The sequence below is a fragment of the Python bivittatus genome, unplaced genomic scaffold (genome assembly GCF_059951505.1).
Source record: "Python bivittatus isolate LINGU-HERP-01145 unplaced genomic scaffold, Pbiv_v1 ctg000690_np1212, whole genome shotgun sequence".
NCBI lineage: Eukaryota > Metazoa > Chordata > Lepidosauria > Squamata > Pythonidae > Python > Python bivittatus.
The window spans coordinates 9,449,313-9,477,051 of NW_028277096.1; the positions used below are offsets into that span (position 1 = coordinate 9,449,313).

At 43.1% G+C, this 27,739-nt stretch overlaps 1 protein-coding gene across 6 annotated transcripts; it reads right to left on the minus strand.

Annotated features, from left to right (window-relative positions):
* Positions 1-123: 123 nt before the first annotated feature.
* On the minus strand, positions 124-27,739 carry MMP28 (matrix metallopeptidase 28). Of its 6 annotated transcripts, none has more exons than XM_088152405.1 (9): positions 27,177-27,738; positions 22,749-22,811; positions 19,899-19,975; positions 19,118-19,305; positions 12,054-12,275; positions 10,250-10,495; positions 7,238-7,390; positions 5,332-5,499; positions 124-2,191 (listed from the first exon to the last, which is right to left on the minus strand). In XM_088152405.1, the coding sequence occupies exons 4-9, from the start codon at positions 19,239-19,241 to the stop codon at positions 1,794-1,796; spliced, it is 1,311 nt and encodes a 436-aa protein (XP_088008531.1). In that variant the 5' UTR covers positions 19,242-19,305; positions 19,899-19,975; positions 22,749-22,811; positions 27,177-27,738; the 3' UTR covers positions 124-1,793. The 6 variants fall into 6 exon arrangements, with proteins under 6 accessions (XP_088008531.1, XP_025030148.1, XP_088008529.1 ...); XM_025174380.2 differs by lacking the exon at positions 27,177-27,738 and adding an exon at positions 24,400-27,132; XM_088152403.1 differs by lacking the exon at positions 22,749-22,811 and having other exon boundaries at positions 27,177-27,739.

A 27,739-nucleotide genomic window follows, 5' to 3' on the forward strand; every position in this document is an offset into this window, starting at 1 on the left:
ATACAGGCATACCTCGTTTTATTGCGCTTTGCAGATATTGTGTTTATCAAACAGCATTGCAGGCTACAGAGAAATCTTTCGTGAAAGGAAGAGTCAATTGATGCGGCACACTTCATTGTGGTCTTATTTTAAGAAAATTTTTAATTAAGGTATGTACATTGTTTTTTTAGACATAATGATATTGCACACTTAATAGACTACAGTATAGTGTAAACATAACTTTTATATGCACTGGGAAATCAAAAAACTAATGTGACTCGCTTTATTGCGATATTCACTTTATTGCAGTGGTCTGGAACCGAACCCACAATCTCTCCGAGGTGTGCCTGTATACAGCCCAGACACAAGATTATCCCCAAGTGCATATTTAGCACAAGACCCATGTGTATCGTGTGCTCTGGCCAAGACCGCTCACATGGTTGCTTGGTACAGTATAATGCTATCTGAGCTCAGTCCTCCAGGAAACCAAGTTCTGATGGACAGAGTGGCTTCTCTAAACATTATGGAAGATAATGCCACTGGCAACACCAAAGCTTGGAAACATAACCCTCTCAATCACTGTTGCTGGGAACATGAGCGGAAGGGGACTACACATCCTCCCTATTGGCCTCAATGTGGGAAATCAAATGTTAGTCAAGATGAGTCTTATGTCTGTTAAATCAGAATGGCTCTTCATATGTTTTTATGTCATCTTGGGAACAATGATGGAAGAATATTCCAAACTTCTAAATAGGGACATCTGTTAAAAATAGCACCATCTTTCATATGTATCAGTTTGAGAAAAATTATACTGGAACTGCACATGTTGGAATTAATATTAGTATGTTAGAAGACTCGGGTGATATTAGATAAAAAGCAATCTTCTAGCAATTTAGTGCCCCCGAAGGAGACTTGGGTACCCACAGGGATTTATTCCTCAAGCTGTTGTGATGGCTTGGAGTCCTTTCTGAGTGTGCCATTGTCACATATTTGTTCCTTACACAACTGATGTAGGACCACAGTGAGATGACAAAAGACTATGTACATGGAAAAAGAGTACAGCGTTGCTATAAAATAACATCAAAATCCTACAAAATGGCTACCTGTTTAACAGAGAAACAAAAAGCACCACATAGAAGTTACATTACCTAACAGGAAGAGGAGGTAGTAATTTTGAACACCTTCAGCTCCACAATGAAGATGTAACAAACAAATGGACCGTGGAGCTCCTGAGGCAGAAGTTCAAGTACATGATTAGGCACCGGTATTTAAGGCTCAATCGTAGAGGAAAATTTACTGCTGAAGAAGACCCTCTGGTTTTGCATTCTCCATGGTAGTCACTTCTGGATGATAAAGATGGATAATAATACCAAAGATTCCAAGTTAAGAAGACTGGTTTCTATATGAAGGTGTAGCCATTGCCAATGGAGAATGATGTTTACTTTCTGTCCTCTTTTCTACAGTGTCTCTGACTGACTAGAAGGGACAACATCAATTTAGTGTCTTCTGATCAGTGCAAATCAAGAACCAGTGTGCCTCACCCACTTCACAATGTTTTAACGCTCAACATTTATGGTGCAAATCTTGACTGATGGTTCCTCACACCAAATTGTTTTGCTTCGTGAGGGTTTGAGTTTTTCTTCCAGAAAATGCAACTTTGGCTTAGCCTTGCGTAGTTCTTTTGGTGTTTGTAATCTCCTTGGGACCAGTTTAAAAGCAAACTGCTGAGCACAGGATAAATAGGTCAAGAAGTTCTAGCCTTCTGGAGATTTTCCTAGAAAAATGAGTGACAAATCCAGAGTTGCACAGAAAGATCAGGCCCCAGCCTGATTTAGGCTGACATCCTGACAGCCTAGCCACCCTAGCTGAACGGCCCATTTTCCAGTTTCCACCACTTCTAGCTTCTCTGGGTTGAATTTCCAGAACCGGTCATTTCGAAAGAAATAAACAAAGCCATCCTGATGTGTGACAGCACCATTTGCCAGAACTGGAACTCCTCCCCAATCTCTCAAGCTTCGGGGATAATAAGGTTCCACTTGGAGAGTCTCCTCGTTGACTACATAATACTTAGGTCCTTTGAAAAGCACCAGTTGATGGAGTGGTTGGAAGAACAGGGCAGTGTCAGGGTGGCGTGGGAGGTCACCAGTAAGGCTGCACTTCTGGGGAAAGCCTTCTTCTAGGGAAGCTCCTTTGTAGCGCCAGCATCGGCCACCTGTGGCAAGCAACAGAGGAGACAGTGATGTGAGGTTTCTCTTGGGGACTTTAAAAAAGGAAACAAAACCTGTCAGTCATTAAATCATAAAACCATAACTGTAGTTGAGGACCACAGTTACTCAAGTTAAGAAAACATACATTCATACATGTGGGACTGCCCGTCTCCAAGGTTTCAGCCCGTCTTACCAGATCCAGCAGGGTGGACATGCGCCAGATCCCCTTTCTGAAACAATGTCATCCTGTGAGACCCAGAAGACATGCTCTCCCTGTTGCAACACCTGACCTTTGGAACCGCCTCGAGATCCAGATGGCCCTGACCCTATTTGCTTTCCAGAAGTCCACGAACACCTGGCTTTTTCCTCAGGCATTTGGGCCGGGACATTGGTAGAGCCCAATATGCCTGTTGGTGTGTGAGTTATAGTATGATGATCATTCTTAATTGTATTTTGCTTTACATTGGTCTTATTAATATGATCTTTATGTATTTTTTGTTAGCTGCCCATAGTAACTTGTTTAAGCTTAGCAATGTGAATTAAGCCACTTGGTCTGTAACTAACCAATTAAGCATGTTGTGCAAATATAGCCTTCTAGCCTTCTTGCCTGCCTTCTTGCCTGCCTGCCTTCTTGCCTGCCTGCCTTCTTGCCTGCCTGCCTGCCTGCCTGCCTGCCTGCCTGCCTGCCTGCCTGCCATCCATCCATCCATCCATCCATCCATCCATCCATCCATCCATCCAGGCATTTACGATGCCCAGTTGAAAAAAGCAACTCTGGGTGGCATACAAAAAAACCCAAGAGCAAATGCAAACCCCAAAGAAAATAACGCAATACATCAGAGTTTATACAGTGTGCCTGTTTCGGGTGTTGGATTTGCTGCAGGATATACGTTCAAGAGAACAAGCAGGAGCAGCGGCTGCATAGCCCATTGGGAATCCAGATAGATACCCAACTCCTTTGGTGCTTCCACAGAGAACCCCAGAAGAACCAGAACTACAAACAGGATTCATGATTTCTGTAAGAAGCGCTTGTTTACAGTGGCCCCTGCCTGGAGGTCACTCTCTCACTCTTGAGGCCAGAGGTGGGAGGGGGGCCAAGGCCAAACCAGGGCCAAGCCCGTGCCCATCCCTCCTGCCTGTGCCTTACCTTCTCCTTCTCTGAAGAACTATACTCGGATGGCATTCTGTTTTTGCGGCTCCACAGCCCAGCACCAGAAATCTTAATTCAGTTTCATCTCTCTGGCTTCTGAAATTAGAGCAGACGATGCTGCCTGGTTTCATTTACAATTTAGTAAGGGCTAGCACACTGTTTGAGCATGAAACTGAGCAAACTCAGGGAGGCAGTGAAGGACAGGAAGGCCTGGCGCAATATGGTTCATGGGGTCACGAAGAGTCGGACACGACTTAACGACTAAACAACAAAGCACACTGTTTCCAGACTGAGATTCCGAAACAGCTGCATTTTACTATATAACTTGATAGAGAATTTCATGATTCCTTGCATAATAGTTGCAATTAATAAACAAATGAACTGCACTGACGGATGTGAACTTTGTGAGTTGTCATCCAGTAACACGAGGGGTCTCACCTTCCTGAACGCATCTAGCTAGCCAAGGTATTACCCAGAAAGCTGGACTTAGCAAGACCTGGCTGGACTCTTCTTAGGTTTGTAATATCTCTTCCAACTTTATCTTTCAAAGAGCGAGGGAGTTCTTGCCTTTATTGCAATGGGCTGCAGCGGCGTTGTTCATAATTGACTGAGAGCTGTGGCAGGGCCCATATTCTACGTGTGGGGAAATCTTGATATTATTAAGGCAATTTTCTCTGTATGCAACAATGAGATACTGTTCAATCAATGTAATTATTCCTGGCAGCGTTTCAATCCTGAAAAATGGGTCATCGCGGCTAAGCGGAGAACTAATTTAAATTGGAGACCCAAGTAAAGAGGTGAAAAAAGGCCAGAATGTTTTTCACTGACAGCCAGCAGATGGCAGCAGTGCTTACTGAATAAAAGCAGGCCGGGGGGGAGAAAGACTTATGAAAAGTTCTTGCCTGTTGAACAACTAAATGCAGGCAAACCAGTTCAGGGCAGAAGGCAAACCGACAGCGCTCCCTACGTACATTAATGTAGCATTGTGTGTCAAGAAGGCTGAGACAGGAAACAGCAAGTCTTTGTGAACCAATCAGATGGCTTTTGGGAAGCCTTTCCGATAAGATGAGGCAACACGTTGGTATAGGCTTTCATGGCCAGTATCTACTGGGCAGTGTTGAGCTTTAGACTGGGCTCCTGTCTCAAGACCAACCATTGGTCAGGTCACCTGGCTACAAAGACAGGAGCCCAGTCAATCTCTGCTCAGTTGCCTGCAGGGTGCAGAGCAGACCACTTTGCCTCTGAAGATGGCAGCCACAGTTGCCACAAAACATCTGGGAATCTGCTGTCTAGAGCACGGCCACTAAACCCTGAACCTCAACACTGCCCAAAAGATGGGGCAACCTCCACCAGGGATGGAGAATATGTGCCTATCCAGCAGATGTCGCCAGCAGGGACAGTGGTGAGACAGAGCTTCTTCATCACTGGGAGCTAGAGTTTAATGAAATCAATTTGCCAGCTCTGCTCTGTGTTAAAGATCATGTATGTTATCTTCCATTGATTCTGTGCCTGCCATTTTTTAAAAAATCATCATCATCATCATCATCATCATCATCATCATCATCATCATCATCTCCTCTTCCTCCTCCTCCTTAACCAAGGCACAGCACAGATATTGTATTGAATCTCCCCTTGAAATCAGTTTAAGTGGAAATCAACTCACAGCTTAAAAGGACTTTAATTTGGATCAACTGCAAGCGTTGTCTTGCTGTACTCCCAGACTGCAGTCCCAGATTGCTCACCAAGATTGACCTTTGGAATTCTCCAATGTCATAAAAATCAACACCATCTTCCATTTACAGGGTGTTTCTGAAATATCCCAAGCACTGTGTCTCAGTAATTCTCAGAACAATTTGGAAAGGCGTGTTACTATTTTTGCAGCCAGACTGTAAATGGGAAGGTGGAGGTTGAAAGATTCTGCTTTATCTACAGCCTCTGGACAATTATGCAGCTGAAATAAGATCTGATTTGCTATCTACAATAAAATGAAGCTACCTTTAAAAAAGTAGAATTTCTTATCTTTCTCTGAGAAGGCTGTAGCGTCAATGGCGGAAGGAAGGCCTGGCCATTTGGCTTGGAGAAGGTATGGACCAGCAGGAGGTTCTCCTTTGGATATAATCCAGTAATACTTGCCTTTAAAGATGTACAGATTGCCTTCCGTATCTATATAAAATAAAGTGTATTAAATGCCTTGGATATTTCAGTCAAAGAGATAATAATTACTGATTTGGTTGACCAATACAAATGCATGTTGCCTAGAATTCTGCCATCTTTTATAATCTTTTACTTGAATGTACAACTTGCCATATTTCCCCAGAATGGCAGTCAAGGTAAGTAACAATAACATAAAAATAAAGGCACAACAGAATTATAATTATAATGAAACCAGGATTATAACAAAGCCTAATCAATGTTGGACCACAGCTGAAGAAATCCAGGTTTACGCCCCCACCCAGCTGACTGGGTGATATGAAGCTTTCAATCTAATGTCCCCCTAATGTTGTGAAGATAAAAAAATGAAAGGTGAGGAGCAACTGTGAGCTTCTGAGAGAAAAAAGAGAAATGCAAATATATGAATAAGTAAAATCCATTAAAACTTTGTTACATAGTCACCATGTGTGAGTTGGGCATCCATAGAAATTTGTTTAATAAATAAATAACCATCGTTCCATAGTAATCATATTAGTGTTCAATAGTATGGTATTAAGAGTATGGTAGCCTTTTCACTAGAAAAATGATAAAACAGCTCAGGAGAAGTGTAAAAGTCATTTATTTCTTTATTGTGCTTCTATGTTGCTCAATTCCTGTAGGTTCTGAGGGGCTTATAAAACACCAAAACATGTTAAAAACATCTGATCATGTAAATTGCTTCTACCAACTTACCACAACAGGACCACCCACAGGGATTGGCTAAGCCTCCACAAATTTTTCCTAAGGACCCAAATCTTTATAGAGCCCTTCAGAAGCTCAGAAAGGTGGAAGAGAACTTGCTATCTAGGGATAAGCAGTTCCATACATGGGGGATAATCACTGAAAAGCCCCTACCACCTCAGAGCGCCCATAGGCGGCATTTCTCAAAGAAGGAAGCCTTGGTAAGCTTCTGTTCCTGATCTCATGATCAGATTCAGTCTGGAGAAGGCAGACCCTTAGGCCCCAAGCCACATAGGGCTTTAGATAACCAACAACTTGAATTGCACCTGGAAGCTGACTGGTAACCAATAGTTAAGTGAAGTAGTGATGTTATGTGGACCAATTTCAGTGTCCCCATAACTCCTTGGGCAATTCCATGTTGTACCAGTTGAAATGTCAAAATGGCCTTCAAGGACAGCCCCCTGCAGAGCCAATTACAGTAGTCCAGCTGCAAGATGATGAGGGCATAAGTAACTGTGCACAAAGCTTCCTGACACCTCCTAAAGCAGGGATGGTCAACCTTTTTGTGGCCACATTTCATTTCTCCCTCCATTTTTCAGCACTTCAAAGCCACAAGCTAGCCATCTAATGAAACAATGAAGTCACTGGGTAGTCAGGGTCCAAAACTTTTTGGGCTTTTTTTCTTTTACTTTATTCCAGGTTCTGAGAGGAGCTTAAAGATTAAGAACAGGTGCATTTATACACAACTTTTTTTGAGTGGGGAGGGAAGAAAGCAAAACAATCACATTGCTGAAAATTTATGACTTTGCTTCTAAAGTTCAGTGGTACAATTTGGGGGGGGGGGGCGGACATATCTTTGCAGGCAGCAAATTGGAGGCTGAGAGGCTTTACTCACTTGTCCTTCACCAAAAAAGAGTTTAAGAGATTTGTTCTAGCAGACCTGCAGCTAAAGACCAAACCTCTTCAGAGATTTTTTTTTAAATGCCTTTCTAGAGAAACTGCTACAGTACTCAAGTCTGTTCATGCTTACCTACAGTTAAGGCATCAAAAAATGACAAGCAGTAATGGAAGTTGAAATTTGCCTCTTGATTCTGCTCCTGGCTTTCAAGGTACTGCTTCCCACCCTGGAAGTGAGCAAATGATTTCCCTGGAAGCTGGACCACTGGGCCTCGGGATGGCTTTCCTGTTCAAAAGAAAACACAAAATTCAAAAATGAACCAAGATCTGTATGTATGGTTGGTGCTTAACTCATGGAGGAGAATTCAGCCAACATCTTCATAGTTTACACAGAGGCTGTATATTCTGAAGAATTCCAGCTATGTGCTTGAAACTCTGCCCCTCTTTAAAAAAAACCCACAACACCCTAACGCAGCAATTTGAACATATTATGCAGGTAGGTTTATTTGGATGCCTTAAATCAAATATATTGACATTCTTCGTCTTTTTCTAACTTGTTTGTTCTCTAGCCCTTACAGGTAAATGTTGCAACACTTCCAAAACAAATTTAGGCTTTGAAAAATTCCCTAGTAGCTAGCTTTGCCATCCAAACAGGCCTTGACGTAACCATTCCATTTAGTGGGATAAGCAGGCAGGTCCTTCTGACACAGCAGTGCTGAGTTCCCAAATTGTGAAGTAAGAGAAGGGCTAAAATTATCTGTCTCTCTTTGCTGCCATCTACAAAAGCTCTATGGTAAGATCAGTCAATGGCTGTAATGGTATGTGGGAATGACCTTGGGAGACAGGGAGGAGCTGCAGCCAGGACAACAGTCGGATAAGAGGCAGCTGAGCCCACAGAAGGAATGTGGGTGTGGCAAATGTCTCAGAAGGGACCCTCCCTAGTTTCTTGGGCTGTAAAGGTGACGGCGGAGAAATGTACGTTCAGATGTGCAAAATTCTGTTAATGTAATCTTACAATAAAGTAGAATTAGTTCATCAGGTCATGCTTCCTGTCTGGACTACATGACAGGAAGCTGACAACGGCAGGTACTATAGTGTAATGATTAAGAAGCTGGATTGAAACCAACTTCCGAGTGAAGGAACGGTGAACTAAAACATCTCCAAAGGAGCAGAGATGATGCCGCTGGCAAAGACCGAAGGACCAGCAATGAGCTTGGTTTAATGGAACCCCTCTGGATAAGAAGAGGCTGAGGGACTGCCCGTTTGTGCTCTGGACAGCTGCTCCTCGCATGGAGACTGCAGGACAGCGGTTGACCCACAGGTCTGAGCACCGGGAGACAAGGGAAGCCATCAATCTCTCAACCATGACAGAGCCTTTAAGGACACTGGGTTTGTCAATCTCACTTTCTAAACACATTTGGACTTACAATTATTTCAAAGTTAAATGAGGTCTTCCAACAAGAAGTTTGAAAAACTACCTGGTGAGTAAAACTTCATCCCCAAATAGAAGACAAATTAATTAACAGTTTAAAGAACTTAAAGAATATAAAATAAAGGGCAAGAAACTAATTAAGAATTTAATTCAAGAAAATTTTAAACAGATTAAGGGACCAGAAGAATTTGGAATATTGGAACTTTTGCTAAGATTTTTAAAATAACTTTTGCTTTTATTTTTTATTTTTGAAATAATAAGATAAATAAAACAATGTATTTGCGGGAACCTAAATTGTTGGCCTACCAGGAAAGAGATGATTGCTGAGATTCTATAGAATTGGACACTACAGGGGACTAAACTTCCAGGCAGGGAAAAGGAAAAAAAGAGACAAACCTGTTTTTTATTTTTATTTTGGACTTGAAAAAAAAGTAGCAAAACTCAGAAAATGACAGATAAAGATATGACACTTGAGACATTTCAAAGGACCTCTGAAGAATAGGGGGAGAAACTTATAATTAAACTGACAGCAATGAAAGGAGAAAAAGAGAACAGACCAACAGAATGAAGAGGTGAAACAAATTCCAGTTGATATAGAAATACTAGAAAATAAATCGTGGATAATAAAACAGATATGATAGTTAAAGTGGAAATACAAATGATAAGCCAAGAAATGAAAAATGACCTGGATAAAGGTTTACAAAAAAGGGTTTCTAAAATTTTGAAGACATTTTTGAGACAGGAAGAAGAACGTCTGAATGGAGATTCAAGCCCACAACAGCAACTTGATGAATTAAATATCATGATTATTTTAATTAAAAAAAAAAAAAGGGAATATAATGTTGACTTGCTTGATTAAGGATAAAATAAAAAATAACATCATAAAATGCTAGAAGCCCTTTATGGACTTTTTGCTGATACGTGGACAGAAGTGTCAACAATTTTTGGATTTGAGAATGGAAAGGGGGGATTATGGGAAGAAGTAGATTATGTTCATAATTTTATAGGGGGTGGGGAAATATTAAATTTGCTTCTACATTTTGTGAAGAAGATTGGGAGTCACTTCCTTAAATACTCTTTTTTCTATTTCTTTTCTTTTTTCTCTCTTTCTTCTTTTTGCATTTTGCATTTCTTTTCTTTCTAGTTTCTTTTTGATATTAGTTTGTATTATCTTTTAGTATTGTTAAAATCCTTAATAAAAAGTATTTTAAAAAAAGAGAAGAAGCTGGACTGAAACCAAGAAGACTGAGGTTCACGTCAGTTCCCATTTGAGTACAGAGGTCATGGGGTGACACCGGACCAGTCATTTTCTCCTTGCATAAATAAAAGAAAGCACAGGGGGAAAAGAACAAGGCATAAGCTTCCTTTGGTTCTCTGAGGAATGGCATGATGTATATACAATAAAAAGGATGATTCCTAAAATTTCCTAACTTCCCAGTTGATGGACCTGAACATGATAAACCAGAACAGCTCTGAATAGGAGTCACACATCCCTGAATATTGGGTAGTTGGGTGGAAAAATGGCATAGCAACATTTGTGAAGCAGAAGCGAAGTTGCAACAGCAATTTCAACTAGAAAAGCAGCCACTCTGAAAGATCTAAGTGATTCCTCCACTCCAGCTGGTTCCAAAACTGCAATCCACATTTGAAGATGTGGTCGGGCAATCTCTACCTTGAGAAAATTTTGCTCTTGAGAAATTAGGTTCTACTTACCATATAAATTCTGGATGGCAAGAACATCATCCCAGTTCAGGACAAAACCCTTGCCCAGCTTCTTGTAGTAGGGGGACATGAGAGCACTGGGCACGGGGGAGTGTTCTAGGCCCAGTGTATGACCAATTTCATGGGCCATAACCACAAAGAGGTTGCGACCTTTCCCACTGTCCAGAGACCATCTCTCATCATTGTCAAAATGGGCCTCACCACGGCGTGGGAAGAAGGCATGTGCAAGAGCACCTCCTAAGGAGAGAGAAAGAGAAATCAGATCCCAGATCAGTTTGAGCACTATATTTAGCTATGAAAATCAGTCAATTCCATCCACCAAAGCATTCCATACCACTGATGCGTCTCTTCCCCAATCCTTCAAAGTAATTTGAAGAGGTCTATGATCATCTTTATTGCTGCAACTTTGCAATTCTGAGAGCAGGAGACTCACTGCCTAGCCCTGAGTGGCTGCAGGTCATGGAGAAACAAAAAACCCTCATCCTCCCTCCGTACCAAAGGGACATAAAATAAATTGCTTTTACTCCCGCTGTCATATTTTTACTTAATACTGTGTACTTTTTGGGGTTGTATGGAAAAAAATCCAAATAATTCCTATGGGAAGGAAGTTGAAAAGCCACCAAGCCACCTTTCTACTTAGAAGACCTGCTGGGGTGGTTGAAGGCCAGGAAGAATGAGGCAGGAGTTCTTAAAAATAGGGAAATGACCTGCTACAGAACTTCAGCACTGCAAATGTTAAGATAATTTTTGAGAAATAAATTGCTCAGCTGCCAAACACAGATGATAATGAGGAGGAGGAATTCCGCATGCAAGTGCAGAGCTCATTCTGAAGGGTGCACAGATCCCATGTTGAAGGATCTCAGAAGCTATGAAGCTCCTCAAACTCTTTCACAGACTGCAATTCCAGGAACTATAGGGTCAGAATCCCTAGTCTTCAACCAGGTTGATTACAAATATTTATTTATAACATTGGTCAAACACCCCATTAAGTGAGAGTCTAGGCAGTGTACAGCAAAACCAGATTATCTAGAAAATGGTGTTTTCTACATACAGGTAGTTCCCAGTTTAAGAACGAGTTCTGTTCCCAACACCTGTCCTTAAGTCGGAATTGTATGTAAGCCGGAACAGTATTATTGTACAATACTGAATAAGTAGTATTGCATAATGAACTCAAACCATTGTGTATTTAACTCAAATCACTGTGTATTTAACTCAGAATTTGCTATGATATGCTCCATTCTTAACTATGAGTTGTCCTTACATTGGGCATTCTTAACCTGTTGACTACCTGTATTTGGAAAACATCAGGATGGGCAAAGCTAACTTTTGCCCTACCAGCCTGCTCTCTGCTTCTCTCCAAGCCCAGGACTCTTGGCCACTCATTTATTTCTTTTTAAGTCCTGACTTGTTTGGGGGACAAAGAAACCTGTTCAGAGACAGTAGAAACTCAGCCCATGGCAGAAGATGCATGAAATCACAGCTCTGGGCCATTGTGGTCCTACAGCCAAAGGTGTGATGGAATGGACTTATGAAGGCCAGGCTCAGGGAAATAAGCGTGTTCTTAGCCCCCAGCAGGAGCGTGAAAAGTGCAAGAAGATGAGGCTGGCACCTCCCTAAGGAATTCACGGTGTTGTGGCTGGCTGGCTTGGGAACTAGGGTTCAGCCTGGGGAGATTTTCTGTCTGGAGGTTGTAGCTAATAAACGCAACAGAACTGTATTTGCATTGTCTCTTGGAGTTCTTTGGGCTGAACCTGACAAAAGGATGCTTATGAAACAAGGCAGAACAAATCAGTACCTGGACCATCAAAGGCATTCTCAATTCCATCATTGTGATCCCCGTGGAAGAATGTCAGGCGAATATCTGCAGGTTCTTCTACTGCTTCCCAAAAAATCAAGGAAGAGACGTTGCTCCAGAGCTCAAAAGCCACTTTCACTGCCAGGCGGACCTGCTGCTGGGGCAGATACCAAGGCCAGTTGATTAGCCGGTAAGTCAAGTGTCGTTTGTACCACTTGCCACCTACAAGGATATGGTGGGAGGAGAAATTAGTGGAGGGAAGATCAGAAAAAAAATCCTGAATCAGACATAAGATGATTAAGTCCAGCACCCTGTTCCTTTAAAGGTACATCAATAATAACAACAGCAGCTTCCAACCAGATGTTTTAAAGAAGTACACAAGCATCAGCTTGCTCACCAGAGTTAGAGGAGGGCAGAAATTTAAGATAGAAAGTGCAATTGAAATTCATTCTCCCACAACAGTAACGTGTGTGTGTGTGTGTGTGTGTGTGTGTGTGTGTATTGATTCTGAAAACCTGTGATGTTCTGCAGGAAACCACTGAGTGAAATTCAAGTGAAAATGAAAAATGTTATTAATTAGAACCCACATCCATTTACAAAGAAGATGAAGTCACAAGGGACTAAGTGCATGAATTATGCTTGTGGTCTTATTCAAGCTAAATATGGTGTTCATATAGTCAGGAACACCAAAATCCAAACTCTGTCTCCCAAACCACAATTTCCTCACAAAATTCCTACCACCCCAGCCCCCAACAGCCAAAGAAATTTCTTCCATAACATCAGTAACCCTTCCTTCTCTTTAGCAGGACCCACACCACCATTTCTGCCACATATGACACAGTCCAAATGTCAGGCTGAGATGGGCTTGGTAACTTCCCCCTCCAATCCTCACTGAGACATGCTAATATTCATGAATTATCACTGAGTCAGCAGAGCAGTTAATATCACCTATTCCCAGTAAAAGCCCTGAATATCCCACTCCTAAGGAAGTGTGAAGTCATCAATATACTGATTCTGAATTAATTTTTCAAATTGAATCTTGAACCTGTATAAAGTCTGCTTTGAATTAACTTCTGGCAATTTGATGGACATACCCATGTAGTTTTCTTGGCAGACATATAGAAGTGTTTTGCCATTGTTTTCTTCTGGAGTGTTTTTTCCCCCCAATCCCAATCTAATTTATGGCCCAGATCCAAATCTAGTTAGCTGACAAGGTCAGCCAGACACTGCCATTTGCTGAGACTTACTCAATATAACTTCATGATATTGATCTCAGAGGTACCCAGGACAGATTACTTCAGTGTACTTTAAGATGGGTGGACTTCAACTCCCAGAATTCCCCAGCCAGCCATGCTGGCTGCGGAATTCTGGGAATTGAAGTCCCCCCATCTTAAAGTTCTCAAGATTGATAAATACCTGGTTAAAGAAAAACTATTTTAAACCCTGATGATCAAGCAAGTGTCTTCTCTACTTTATCAGCCCTTGCATTTCTATAAAGCCTAATACTTTAGCTTGGCATGTAGGACAAAGCCTATCCGTAAGAAGTTATTTGAAGTTTCTAAACTTGCCTGTAAGGATAGGTTTGTGACACCTCTGTCTGTCTGTTTTACTGACCCACATATGAGGCTGGGCAGCTATGCCCCTGCGAGAAGAGCCCCTGAAGGCAGCACCATTGTGGGAAAGTCAAGAGATGTGGGAAAGTTGGCCTTGGGGCACAGGGGAAGATCTCTGACTCTTCTCCTGCCAAAAGGCAAATGGCCCTCAAAATCAGGGACTGGGGCTACCCCACAGTAGCTCAACAGCAACAGAATAGGCTCCCAGCCCTAAAATTAGCTCAGAACGACGCCACAGATTCAACCATTCAGCACTGATTGGGTCCCAAGAAGCTGGAAAAGACTCCTTTTGAACAAGCAAAAAAAGAATGGTGGTGGCTGCCTTCTTGGTGGACTAGGAGCAGCTTGAGGACAACATCATGCTTTCATGTCCTCAAGGAATGCTTAGGAGCTATTTTAGTGCTGGGCAAGCAGGACCTGTGAATGTGCCCTAGACGTGTTGTTGTTTTTTTTAAGTCAAACTTTTCCTAACACCCAAACCCAAAACCTGTCCTTATGGGAGAACCACTTTAACACATTTGGCTGGCTTTGCACAATGCAGGAGACTAGGTTAAAATCATCTTGGGTAGGTTGTGACTCCACACAGGGCACCAGCATGGAGGGTGTCAAAAAAATCAAGGTGGTACAACAAATGTTTAAAAGGAGTTGAGCTTTGATCACACAGTTACATCTACCATCTTGACTTCTTAACACACACACACACACCGTCAGGCACCTCTGGTTCAACATGTTGTGGGAACACAGCCATATTGTGTCCAAAGACATGGGCATACCTCTCATGCAGAAGCACCAATGGGGGCACATTGTACCTAGCCCTAAAAAATCCTTCTCTCAATTTAGAGGAAATAAGAGTATACAAGCAGCTTGCTTGTTCCTAGGAATCTGTATCTAGTAGGATCCTAGAGCTCTGAGAGACTTAGTTAGACTGACACACTATATCACTCAAAGACCTCCACATTTGGCAGCCATAAACGAACGGACAAAGACTGCTTCTTTCAGCCATTAGACTCTCAGAAAGCATTTGCTTTGTAAGGAAAAAGACAGTTCCCTTCCCCAAAGAGCTGCTTCCTACTTTGGGCACAGGAAAAATGGTGAGCTCATCCTAGTGATCAAGGGAGCGTCACACACCATCGTTTGAGGGCCAAGATGTCTACTCTGGACCTCTTCCAGGAGGGAGGACTGTCAATCTTCCCCCCTCCAATTACTCTAATATATCATCCAGTCCTACATCTGCCAAATACAACAAGCCCCTGGAGAGAAGATTAAATACTCTACAAACTGCAAAGTGGCTTGGAACATAAATTTTGATCAGAGTGAAAAAGCACAGCCTGGTTGTAAAAAATCTTTAACAAACTGCTTTGTTTTAGAAACTGCCTGTATGCCTATTAAAACTCTCTTCCAAAATCTCATGCTGTCTGGAAGTTTGGGACTGCAACTCCTATCATCTCTTGCCAGCATTCAAGTAATGAGGGCTACAAACCAAACTTCAACAATTCTTGTTCAACTAATGCCTCTATGTGACCATCTGCTCCCACCCAATTAAATTGAGAACAGCAGACTCCTTGTGGGTTCCCTCTCTTAACAAATGTCATCTACAGGGTTCTCAGAGGTGGCTCTTTCTCCACTGTGCCCCCCCCCCCAGAATAGAATCCATCCCCCAGATGATTCCCTCAATCATCTTGACCCAACTGATTGAGGAAAGCAATTAAAACCTGGTTATTTCAACTTTTGAGGGGGAGATGATTTGAGAGGGGTTCCTGCTGTGTTCACATGCGTATCATAGATGGGCAACTTCAAGGGTCCTACTCTCCTTCCTTATAATTAATTATAAGAACTTGATTTGCTCCAGAAAGCCCCTCCTATAAAGGATACCTACAGATGGAGGACTGCTCTGACAAGCCTTCATACAGAGGATCATCCTCTGTAAATAGGGATACCCAGCTGCCCTGCAGCCATTGCCATTCGGTTCTGGACCTGGACTTGCCAAAGCTGGACACTCTCCAAGATCCAACAACCAGGTTTGCTCCGAGGCACCCACCAATTGTGTTTTCCATGGCCACCTTACTCTTAGGCTGTGTTCACATAAAACTTTCTGAACTTGGCTTGGGAGAAAACATGTATTCACACAGCATGCTAAATGTGATTAATGTTAAGCATGTTAGCTTATTTATGGCTTAGTGTGTTTTGAAACCAAGCAGGAAATGGGTTATTTCAGCCATCAGGTTGAGTGTGAATAGGGGCTTGGCTAACTTAAGCACAGTTTACTTTATTCCCGTTTTCTAGACCTACAGAATACATTGAACAATAAACTAATCTCACAGACTGTTTCCAGACAAAATGTTAGGCTAAATGGGATTGACAAGTTTGTGATTTGTGAACAGAGCTATTCTTTCTATCTCCAGAGGCTCAAGTACAAATGTTTTAAAAACTATAACAAAAGTCATATGTAACAGGATCAACTGTTTTATAAGAGCTTAACTTCTGATGTTCATCTCCTGGAAGTGAAACACACCTTCCAGTTTCAACAGGCCTGAAGAAGCATGTCTAACTTTGGGATGGGTGCAAACCTGCTTATTTCCCCACAAAGTGATAGCCACAAATGACAGCTGCAATTAAGATTCCATCCTTGAAACATGGCTCAAACCTTGAAGAGTGAGCCTCAGGGATCTCAGACTCAAATTACAGAGATGTTCCTCGAAGGAAGGCAAAAACCATTTATGCAGGGGCAAAATTATCTTGTAATATTGGTTTTTATGGCAAAAAGCAGCCACTATTATTTTTTTTCTGTTTAGAGAAAGTCCCAACCCCAATTGCCACCATTTCTCTGTAAAACCTATCTAAGGCTTCTTACATCATTTTTTGTTTGATTGTTCAGTAATTTGCTACCAAATCTGGTTCTTCTTAGCCCTGCTGTCCAGTCTTCCATCATACTAAAGGGAGCTTATTTCACAAAGTTTATTGAAACTAAGATATTCATTAAATTTTGAGCAGGTCTTTGTTAACAATTTATAGCATCACCCAAACAGCGTGATGGTCCTTGTTTTACTTCCCATCTCCATGATGATGGCCTAATCTCATCCCCAATCCATGATTTATACAGCTGCTGTTGTCTTCAACCCCCAGTGATGTTGACAGAGGGAGATGTTTGTACAGCTGCTTGCCCATTGGAGTGCAAAGAGACTTATAGATTCTTCTCAAGGGTTCAAACTTCAGGCTTCTTTCTCCTGCCCTTCCCAATTAATGGATACTTGGGAGGTCTTTGGTGGCCTTGAGATGAAGTTACATATCAACTGACTCTAGTGTGGGAACCGCTAGTTCCCGCCTCACCAGCCTCAGCTCTTACACCAACATAATTATGACATTTATTTCCAAAACCAGAGCTATAAATCAGTCACCACACAGGTTTGTAAGCCTTCATAACATATAAGAAGATACCCTCGTTTTGGTTGCCTATGAAGGTTGAAAGTAAACATAAAGCTCTTGAGCTAAGCTTGACACTTGGAAACTACATGGATGCATCCATGTTGTTTTCTTAGAAATCATTCTTCTGGGGTGTTTTTCAACTCTGCATTTTAGTCTATAGCCCTGGCATCTTCTGGTAGTCTCTCATCCAAATACACCCCAAGCCCAACCCTACTTAGCTTCTTCAAGATCAGAGAAGTTGTCACCTGCTGTGACTTTAGAACTGTAGTTTTAAATCATAGAAAATGACAGTTCTATTCTGTTCTGCATTGGTTAAACCTCAACATAAGTACAGTGTCCAGTTCTGGTTACCACACTTTATGAAGGATTCACTTTCTGACAAATTGGAACAAAAGCAAAAGAAGGCAGTGAGGATGATCAGAGGACTGAAAGCTAAGTCCTGTGAAGAGAGGTTGAAGAAGCTGGGTATGTTTCACTTGAGACAAGAAGATGGAGTAGAAATAGGACAGCCTTTTCCCATGTGCAGTCACAGACAGAGAAAGAACATACATTATTTGGTGTGTTACCTTGTTTTCTCTGGATGTGTATTATCTTTTCTGTTATTTCACTGTTCTTCATGTTTCTTTAAAGCAGTGTTTCTCAACCTTGGCCATTTGAAGACGTGTGGACTTCAACTCCCAGGATTCCTGGGAGTTGAAGTCCACACATCTCCAAGTGTGCCACACATCTCCAAGTGGTCAAGACTGAGAAACACTGCTTTAAAGTGCAAGCTACCCAGAGTCATTGGGAGTCAGGCAGCCTTAATTTAATAGAAGATAGATAGATAGATAGATAGATAGATAGATAGATAGATAGATAGATAGATAGATAGATCCAGCCATATATCTTTAGGCACAAATGCAGGAGGGCAAGAAAACCAGGCAGTTGTGCCAAAGGACAGGCCTGCTTCATGTCAGAGAAGACAAACGTCTTGGGGCAGGGTGAGGAACCAGCCCTAGTGTTTCTGGCCTCCTAGCCAGCACTCCTACCCAGAGGCAGCCTTGTCAGGCCCAGTTTGAAGCTTCGCCTGCACAAGCAATTACCTAACCCTTCCACTAAATATTTCCTGGGGTTTGCCTTCGAAACAGCTGCTCTCTCAGCTTTGCTGACTTCTGCTGTCCAGGAAAACTATTACGTCAACGGAGCTGGTAAGTAGGCACAGACAGCCTAATTCCTGCCACTTGAAATTCGCAATGTGAGTAAGTGGTTCAGAGCTTATTTAGTCAGCACTCTTTTTTCCTCCAGTTTTCTGGAATGTGTCCAGCAAGGAAAGAGAGACTGGAAATTATCTTAGCTATCCCTCCTAACTGTCTCTTCTCCAGGTGACCATGTTTTGGAAGACTGGGTGTCCAGGTCTCTTGCCTATGTTCTTCCTGAACTATGGTGGTGTCCAGGCGACTGGCCTCCTTACTTCTTTAAGTGCCAGATAAAGAACATCTATTGCATTTTCCTCTACTCATTCTTATTCAGTCTGTTGAAAGAACATTTGCTTTGTAAGGAAAAGAATGTCTTGTGGGTGGTGTTCTTGCACTTAATTAGGATGTAGCCAAGAACTCTGTGTGTATGTATGTGCATGACCATCTTTCCTTCTACATTCAACTCTCTTTTGGTCTTCAACCATCCCAGGCTTCCCACATTTCCACCAAACCCCAAGAGAGGACCTCATGAGGGAACTCTTTCCACTGGACTTCTTCAGAAGTAATGCTGCTAAGGAGGAGCCCTCTCCTTGAGAAACCATCAGAGAAAGTCTCCTTCCCCTGGAGAAATTACCCATCCAATTATTCCTCCAAGAAATTGAGTGGAGAGTTTCCAAAGGCCTTTTGTGCCCAGATCTAACATCTGTACTAGCCATAGAACAGGTGTTCAAAGATCCCACTGGGCTGCTGGACATCTCTTTGGGGTCCTTGAATTCCCACCTTGAAAAAATGATTGGAAATTACAACCTGGCCCTGAAGGAGGAAACATATTTGCAAAGTCAAGCAGGCTTACTTTGATGCAGGTATCGTTTCCTGCGCCTCTTCCTGGCTTTCTCTCCTGAGAACAGGGCACCCACACGCTCCTTCCATGCCATGTGGCTCTCTGCATCATTGACGCCACAGCGAGGAAGACTCATGTGATGGAGAGTGACAGCATCCAGGGTGCCACTGAGGGGCAGGTGAGAGATCCATTGAAATTCCCTGGAAGAGCAAAGGAAAGGGGATGAACCTTGCACGATGCTCCTTGGTTTAAACCAGTGTTTCTCAACCTCAGCAACTTTAAGATGTGTGGATTTCAACTCCCCATGCTGGCTGGGGAATTCTAGGAGTTGAAATCCACATGTCTTAAAGTTGACAAGGTTGAGAAATACTGATCTAGGCCTTGGTTCTGAAACACACAAGCACCTCTCACTATAGCCCTACGAAACTTGATGCTGGTAGCAGGGGAAGGAAATAAAGGATTTTAAAAAGCAACCCAGAGGGAGTGCTGGAAGACAGCCCGAGTCCAGAAGGCAGCAATGGCATTTGAGGAATCTCCCAGCTGGGCCAAAACTGCTGCATTTGTAGAGCTCTCATTCTCCAAAGGAAACCAGGCCCATACAAGGGAAACCACTGAGGGGAATCCAATGCCAGTGAAAGCTGGCCAACTGCATGGTCCAAGCTAGCAACAGATTGCATAGAAAGGCATGGGATTTAGAGATCAACTAGATACTGAGTGGAGATAGAAGGCTGGGAAGTTGCATCTCCAGCCGACACCTAAAACCGCGTGAGGGAAGGATGAGTCACAGACTTACTTTATGGCATCTGAGAATCCTGCTGGGTCTGATCCTTGGAGCACAGACTCAAAATAGCCGTATTTTTCCAGAAACCTCTAAAATCAAATCAAATCAAATCAAAATAAATAAATAAGAGGCAAGATGCTAGGCTTTGTATGAAACACACACACACACCCCACACACCCTGGCATTCTTACTTTTATTATTTCCTTGTGAGCCCAACCTTTCTCCCCAGTGTGTACATGCAAAGTCTTTACACACATTTGATTCTGGACATTCTTGGTCAGTTTTAGAAATTGTTGGTAGTTCCCAGATCTCTTTTAAATACTGTGCCCAACCTCAAAGAATATCCACTTGTAGCTCGGTGCCTCCCAGAATGATAACACCACTTCAATCACTGTTTGTGCTTGCCAAGAAGCAATTTCAATTCTGTGTTGCAAGCTTTGTCTTTCAGTTATTATATCTGCCAGCCAAACTTCTTCATTCCAAAGTTTGTGTCTCTATCAGCTCTGTTTTTCCTGGCACTCCCTTTCCCTTATCAGCTTTGATTCCTAAAACAAATTCATCCCAGACCAAGCAGAGCAAAAGAGCACAGGCAGAGAACTTACTTTTTTAGCTGCATAATTTCTCTTTTTTATATATAATATTCATTAAAAATTTTAAGTACAATGGTACAATATATTACAAACTAAAAAAGAAAGAAAGGAAAGAAAAAAGAAAAAGAAAGAAAAAAAAGAAAAAACCCTAAGAAAGCAACTTCCCACCCTAATTATGACAAGTATAAACAATTTCACAATTTCTTCACCTCCTTTTAATTAACAGATATAAAACTCTTCATCCAATAACTCATCTCTTAACTATAGGCAAATCCAATAATCACTGTCTTCTCCAAACCAGGTATCAGCAAAAAGTCCATACAGAGCCCTAAAATAGTAACCTTAATTAACATATATAAAACTCAACATTCCACATCTCAATTCTTAAATGTAAGCAAGTCCCCATTTATAAGGCATAAAGTGGTCCTGCTATCTTGATGTGAACAAAAGACTAAAATTTAACATGACAAAAAGGGACAATTTCTCCTTTAAAGAGAACAAGCTCGCACATATCTTTTACTTTAAGTGGAAAGGCAATTAGATAAAAAGCCAATTTAAATGCTATCAGACCAGAATACATAAAATAACTGTAGGAAAGAAGGCTTAAACACCGTATTAACTGTAAGCAAACCCAAAACAAAACATTTGTCCATTCCAGATGCCAGAAAACCAAAGAGAGCCACCCAAAATAACATGTTCCATTCAAATAAACATTCCATATCTCAACTGTTAACTATAAGCAAAAGCTCTATATACAAGCTTTTATATATAAAACATTTAGAAGGCATAAATTAATCCCAGTATCCTGGTACAAACAAAAGACTGGAATTTAACATGACAAACAGGGATAATTTTTCCTTTAAAGAGAACCAGCTCACAAAAATTCTTTTACTTTAAGTAAAAAAGACAGATCCAAAGCCAGTTTAAATGCTGTCAGATTAGGATACATAAAATAACTGTAGGGAAAAAGGCTTAAATGCCATGTTAACTGTAAGCAAATCCAATACACAACATTTTTCCAGTCCAGGTATCAGCAAATCCAAAAAGAAGCACCCCAAATAGCAACATGTCCTATCTTAACCCTGGTCAAATAAACCGACTTTGTGTTCCTTTTTTTTTTTTACATAAAACGATCTTGCTCTTTAATCCATTCAGATGCTTGTAGATTCTTGTTTCAAATTTCTTTGATACTTTAAACAGCCTCTTTTGTAAGTCCAGCAAAAAGAAATTATTTCAATTGCTTTCTGGGATTGTCATTTTTATTTCTTTCTTAATTTTTAAAGCCTCATCCAATTTTATTTTTTTTTAAATATCTGGTGACAAAATGTCAGGCCCAGCCCAAGAACAACAATGAAACAGTCCAGTCCAGTCCCTTTATTAGCTTACACCTTACAGATAGAATCTTGCCAAACTAAATCTATACTACAGCAACTAGTGGATATACCCTGGGAGACTGTAGGGAGGGGCTATCCTGAACCTCTTTCGCTTCCCACACTCCCCCTGTGGACCATGCTGCCTCTTGCCTCCTCCCCCCTCCTGGAATGCACCCCCTCCTTCCTGATAGCCTTGATCTCCCACATAAAATCTTGTTCAAATTCTGTTCAGGTTGATCTTGGGTAGACTTTGCTGCAGAGAGGAACTAGTGTAATTGCCACTTTATTCCTGTCAGTTTCAAAGTGAAATTGACAAGGCTTTTCACTACTTTGTCAATTTCCCTGGGATCCAGAAAAAGCAATGGGAGGAGATAGAAGGCAAATAGCATACAGAGTTAATTATGTTTCCCTCCCACTTTTCTTTCCTACCTCGTCTGGTTACAGGAGACAAGATGGATGGATGGATGGATGGATGGAAGGAAGGAAGGAAGGAAGGAAGGAAGGAAGGAAGGAAGGAAGGAAGGAAGGAAGGAAGGAAGGATATAACAGGCAGACAACTGGTATGCTTGTACAGTTTGTCAAAAGATGTATGCTTGTGTGTGTATGCCTTTGAGTCAGTGTTGACTTCTAGAGACTGTCTGGATTGTTGTACAGCAACAAATCTGTAAACCAGAGGATTTCCCTTCATTTTTGCAATGTGAAAACAGCTGATGAGAATGCCTTCTGCCATGGAAGCTAGTTATACAAATTCATCAGCTTTTCAGGAAATTGCTGTGACAAGGTCACCATGGACACTATTGTAATGATGTTAAGAAATGCCCTAATAACAATGGAGACCACTAGGAAATTTGTATCATTATGGTAAGCTATAAACAGTGCAAGGAAGCCATTTTCCTCACCGGTGATTAGCAGACTTCCATGTGTAGCTTCAGCTGTAATTGGGAGGAGAGTGCAAAAGATCCCTGTAGAAAATCAAAATATTATTTTGCTGGAATCATACACACGCATGCAAGAGACAGTGCGATGTAATGGTTAAAGTGCTGCTAGCAGAGTGACTGAGGTCTTGGTCTCCCTTAGACATAGAAGCTGACCGGTGACTTTTGGGCCATTCGCGCTCTCTCAGCCCCAGACTGGAAAGCTGAAAAACGTCTGTCTGCCAACCTGTATTGGACCAGCACAGTAGGGTCTTTCCATGAAAAGGCCCTCATCCTGCAATGAGTTTTGCTGCTGATTATTTTTTTATATCTGTGTATATGTGTGTGCATAATACTATGTCATTATATACGCATATTATATATTCATTATTCTATTATTTTTATCTCCCCCCCACTTTCCCACAGTGCAGACTGTCTGCATTTTGCAAGATTTTGTAAACTGCCTTGGAAGCAGAGCCGAAAGGCTGTATGTACGGTACATCCTGACAGAAATACAAATAAAATAATTGTGTTATGTGGACGCCGCATCGACTCTAATCAGGGGGCAGGAGGAATGTCCAGGGTGAGCAACCGAAATAGCAAAGTCACTGTAGAAAGAATACGGCACTGTTTAGATGATTTAGAAGGAAAAACTGTATTTATCAGAAGTAGGCAGGAGCAATCATGAAAGGAATTTAAAAGAGGTGTGTGTTAATAAGCCTACACAGGCTAAAAAGTAAACGTTTCAAGGAGTGAAATCGGTCCAGTTTTAATTGGGGAGAACGTCTACTTTTGTAAGCTTTTGTAAGGCTGGGAGAGACAAAATGTGCTTATAAAACATAAACATTGAGTTCCCCTCTCTTTCTGTGCATCGGTTCCAAGTTGGAACATTCATGACGCTTGGCAGAGAAAAACATAATGCTATAAGCTGGCCAGATAACATCAGGATTAAAGGCTGCCTCATAAGGCAATTCAAACCAGGGCACTCAACTCTGCTTCAAAACAGCTTTTTAACAGCACTACTCTTGACCCCAGAGCCATAAGCAACTGGCTCCCAAGCGTGGAAGAAGGGAAAATGACTCTCCCCCCGCCCCGCCTCATTTTCCTAAGGAGGAAATTCCATTTTCTATAGAATATTTTGAAGCAGCAGGAAATAAACAACTGCAAAACATGCCCTATAGGGATACCTCTCCCACTTGTTCTATGCGACGGGGAGGGAAAGAGAAAGGAAACACTCACAGACACAGACAACCCACTCGCCTCATTAATTTCTTTCAGTGCTCAAGACCAGAAGCTGCCCCCAGAAACCCACAAATCAAGACTCATCAAGACTGACTTCTGCGTGGATGTCAAGTAGCCCCACATGGACCAGAACTTTAGAGAGGGTGGGAGAGACGCGCTTTGTTCCCGCAAGCCAGTGGAGGAGCAAGAATTGGACTGTGTATTCTTGTTAGGACACGAAATAGTAATGCCAAAGAAACAGGGCTGGGAAATACATTCTAAGCAGCTGCTCTTTGCAATTTGGGAGGGGTGCTCTAGACTGGGCCCAGAGGCTTAAGGAGGGGGAAAGGGGGTCAAGGGGCGGCAAATGACAAAACATTGCACTGTCACGAGACAAGGTCCACCCCTTTTTCACCTGTGTTGTCGTGTTGTAAGCACGTGCAGAAGTGAGGAAGCTTGCATCACACTGGCACGCCACTAGTTTTATCATTCCAACAAAAGCCTGGGGTCCTGCGGACACGTCTTCAGGATCTATCCCACTGGTAGATGAGCTGCCTCAGGGGGCAGAAGGTCAGGTTCTTTGGCAACTGTCTCAGAGCAAAAGCATGTCTTCTCCAAGCACAATTTTCCCAGGGTTTTTTTTTTAATTGAAGGGAATGGATGGAGTTACAAGAATTCCAGCAGCTGAACTCTTTAGAGCCAATATCTCCCCATGTAGATATAGAGTGGAGAGTTTCTGATTTTCTTTCACAGCTTTCCTACAGCAGGTGTCCACACTGTAACAGGAAATCCTGCAGCTGATGGTTTACATCAAGGTTCCTCAACCTCAGCAACTTTAAGATTCAACTCCCATGCTGGCTGGGGAATTCTGGGAGTTGAAGTCCACCCATCTTAAAGTTGCTGAGGTTGAGGAACCCTGGTTTACATAACAGTCTCCTGAATCCTCATCAGTCTGGGAACCAGCCATTACACTGATGCTGAGCAGCGGAGAAGAGTGGCAAAGAGAGGGAACATGGAGTTGTTTGTCTCCCATCCCCTAAGCTATCCTAATTTCACTGCTTATCCAGCTTCTTTTCTAGCTGAATCCTATAGGCCAGCCCATGCAATGACTTCCATAACCCCTGGTCTAGTCAGACAGATGTGGTCAGTGATGCCAGCACTGATGCTTAACCTCAAACCTTAATCCAGATGCTTATACCCCTTGCCCAAGGAAGGCCTTCATTTTAGTCAAGAGTTAGCCTTTCTCGGTTCCAAAATTCACATACAGGTAGTGTAGAGAGTAAGGAAGATTATCTTGATGGAGATTTGCAGGAGGCAAAAGGGGCTGAAACATTTTTTAAGTCAAGAACAGCCAGATAGCATTCAGAATCAGCTCCGACAGATGCCTCCTAATTCACCAAATTATATGAGGAGGAGGAGGAGGAGGAGGAGGAGGTACAGACTTGCAAGATTTTGTGATTATTGCCAGTCCAATAAATGAAGTTTTAGCCTTCCTGCAGAGTAGATTTCATGGACTGGCCTACCTAGTGGGGCTGACCCATATTCTTACTTATGAAGAACCACACTTCTTTTGAGATACATGTTCCCATTGAAAGAATCTTCCAACACTTTATCTTTGGAGAATATTCCAGAAACCATGTCTTGTTTAGAAAACTGTATAAACTATCACATATACTGGGCAGAACCGCCTCTACCAGAATGCAGCAAATGCAACAGGGAACTGCTTTGGGCTGTCATGAATGGACAAAAGATCATTTGCTCTTCAATCTATTACGGTATTTTGAAGTTAAGGATTAGGGGAATTTTCAGACTGAGGTGCAAAGATAATTTCACCTGCCTTGGCTCAATTGAAATGTACAGAACGGGTGAGATTATCAACCAGCTAACTGAGCCCCTGTTCTGAAAATCCAAAGCTTGAATTGTTATGAGATTCTGTTTAACGGTTCAGCAAAAGGGTGATGCCTCTCCCTCGGTGGAGGTGCTCAGGCGGAGATCAGCTATCTCTGTGTTTCTCAACCTCAGCAACTTCAAGATCTGTGGATTTCAGCTCCCAGAGTTCCTCAGCCAGCAGGCTGCATTGAATAGATGGCTGGCTTGGTCCCCATCAACGCTGAATTCTAGGTGACCTGAGGCATCTTAAAGGCATACTTTTATGACAGTTCCATGATAGAACATAGACAGGTGGGGAAATACTTCGAATGATACAGCAATAACATGAAACAAATACAATCCATGGTCATGGGACCCAACATTAAGTCAGCTCTCCTTATGTGTTGGATTACAACTCCCATCATTCTCAGCCAGCAGTGCTGTCTTAGTCTACAGCACAGAGTCTACAGAGTAACCTCTCGCCTGGCAGATGTGCTGAGATTGCAACATACATGTGGCCCAAAAGGGAACGGGGCTTCAGTTGTGTGGTTGTGGCCGCCATGTTGATTTTTTTGACACCCCCCTCCAATGGATGCCTCTATGCAGTCCCAGCTTCGGCCACAGTACGTGGTGGGGATGCCTTTGAGTTCTGAGTCAGCGCTGATTCCTGGCAACTGTATGGACAAGTCACTGTGGTTTTCTTGGTAAGGTTTTTCAGACATGGTTTACCCTTGCCTCCTTCCTAGGGCTGAGAGGGAGTGACTAGCCCAAGGTCACCCAGCTAGCTTTGTACCTAAGGCAAGGGTAGAACTCATGGCCTCCCGGTTTCTAGCCTGATGCCTTAACCACTATGCAAAACTGGCCACAGTATGGGTACCAGTTTAAACGGCTTTAAAAGGCCGTGAACAGAGCCTCCCTACAAGAAGGAAGCCTATCTGACATCAGGAGCACACAACTGGGGAGAGCCAGCCTGGGGCTCTCCAAGCAGCTTAATTCCGAGTTCCATATTCTCTAGGGAGGAGGGGACTTTCAGACCCATACATCTGGAAGACTTCAGAACAGTAAGAACGGCATTGTCTGCGTTTAGAATTACAGCCTCCTCCAAGTATCTCTCGAGGCTCCTTCACTTTTTACGATAAAAGCCACTGCTTAGCTGGTCTCGTTTCTAACGGAAGATAGGCAGAGATCTCACGTGGACCGTGCCTCTGGGCATGTACAGAGAGCTCTCTCCTTTCCGGGTGACTAGCCCCTGCTCGGTCCCGAGCTCCAGCATCCATGAAGCCCTCCCTCCCTCCCTCCCGCCCGGCCGCCCGCCTGCCTCACCTGGGCCGCTCCCGGCTGGCTTCTCCCGCGGGCGCCGGAGCTCGGCTGGGCGGGCAGGAGCCCGAGCAGCGCCGCGATCAGGGCAGCAGCCGCGGCCATCGCCTCGCCGCCGCCGCTCCGCCTCCCGTCCCGGCGAGGAGCTGATCGACGCAGCCGGGAACCTCAGCCGCGCTCAGCCCCCCGGCCTCGGCCTCGGCCTCCCCTCCCATCCGGCGGGGCTGGCCGAGCACGCCCAGGGCTGTAGGCAGGCGCCGGCTGGCCGAGGAAGAAGCCCTCCGCCGACCTCTCGGGCTCGACCTGGAAGGTAGCCTCGCCTCGCCTCGCCTCGCCTCGCCCCGCCGCGCAACTCGGCCGCGCCTCCTGGGGCTTCGGGGGTGGGGGCAGAAACCCGACCGCGGAAGACCAGGAGTAAAGTACAACCTCGGGGAGGATTCCCCCCCCCCCGGGACCTGAGCGCCTCTGAACGTGTGAAGAGCCCGAATCCGTTTCCCGAGGGTCCCGTCCTTTCCTTTGGGGGGAACGCGCGCCGGCTGTTCCCGAAGCAGGCGTCGGCGTCGGCGGCT

Bases quoted from the DNA above. Each gene is read 5' to 3' on its own strand.
- MMP28 (XM_088152403.1), bottom strand. From the start codon at position 27,275: ATGGCCGCGGCTGCTGCCCTGATCGCGGCGCTGCTCGGGCTCCTGCCC. The intron at 12,276-19,117 runs GTAAGCCTGCTT...ATATCCTTGTAG, and splicing joins GAAACGATACCTGCATCAAA to GTGGCAAGTGGTACAAACGA. The intron at 7,391-10,249 runs GTAAGTAGAACC...TCTTTTGAACAG, and splicing joins TGCCATCCAGAATTTATATG to GAAAGCCATCCCGAGGCCCA.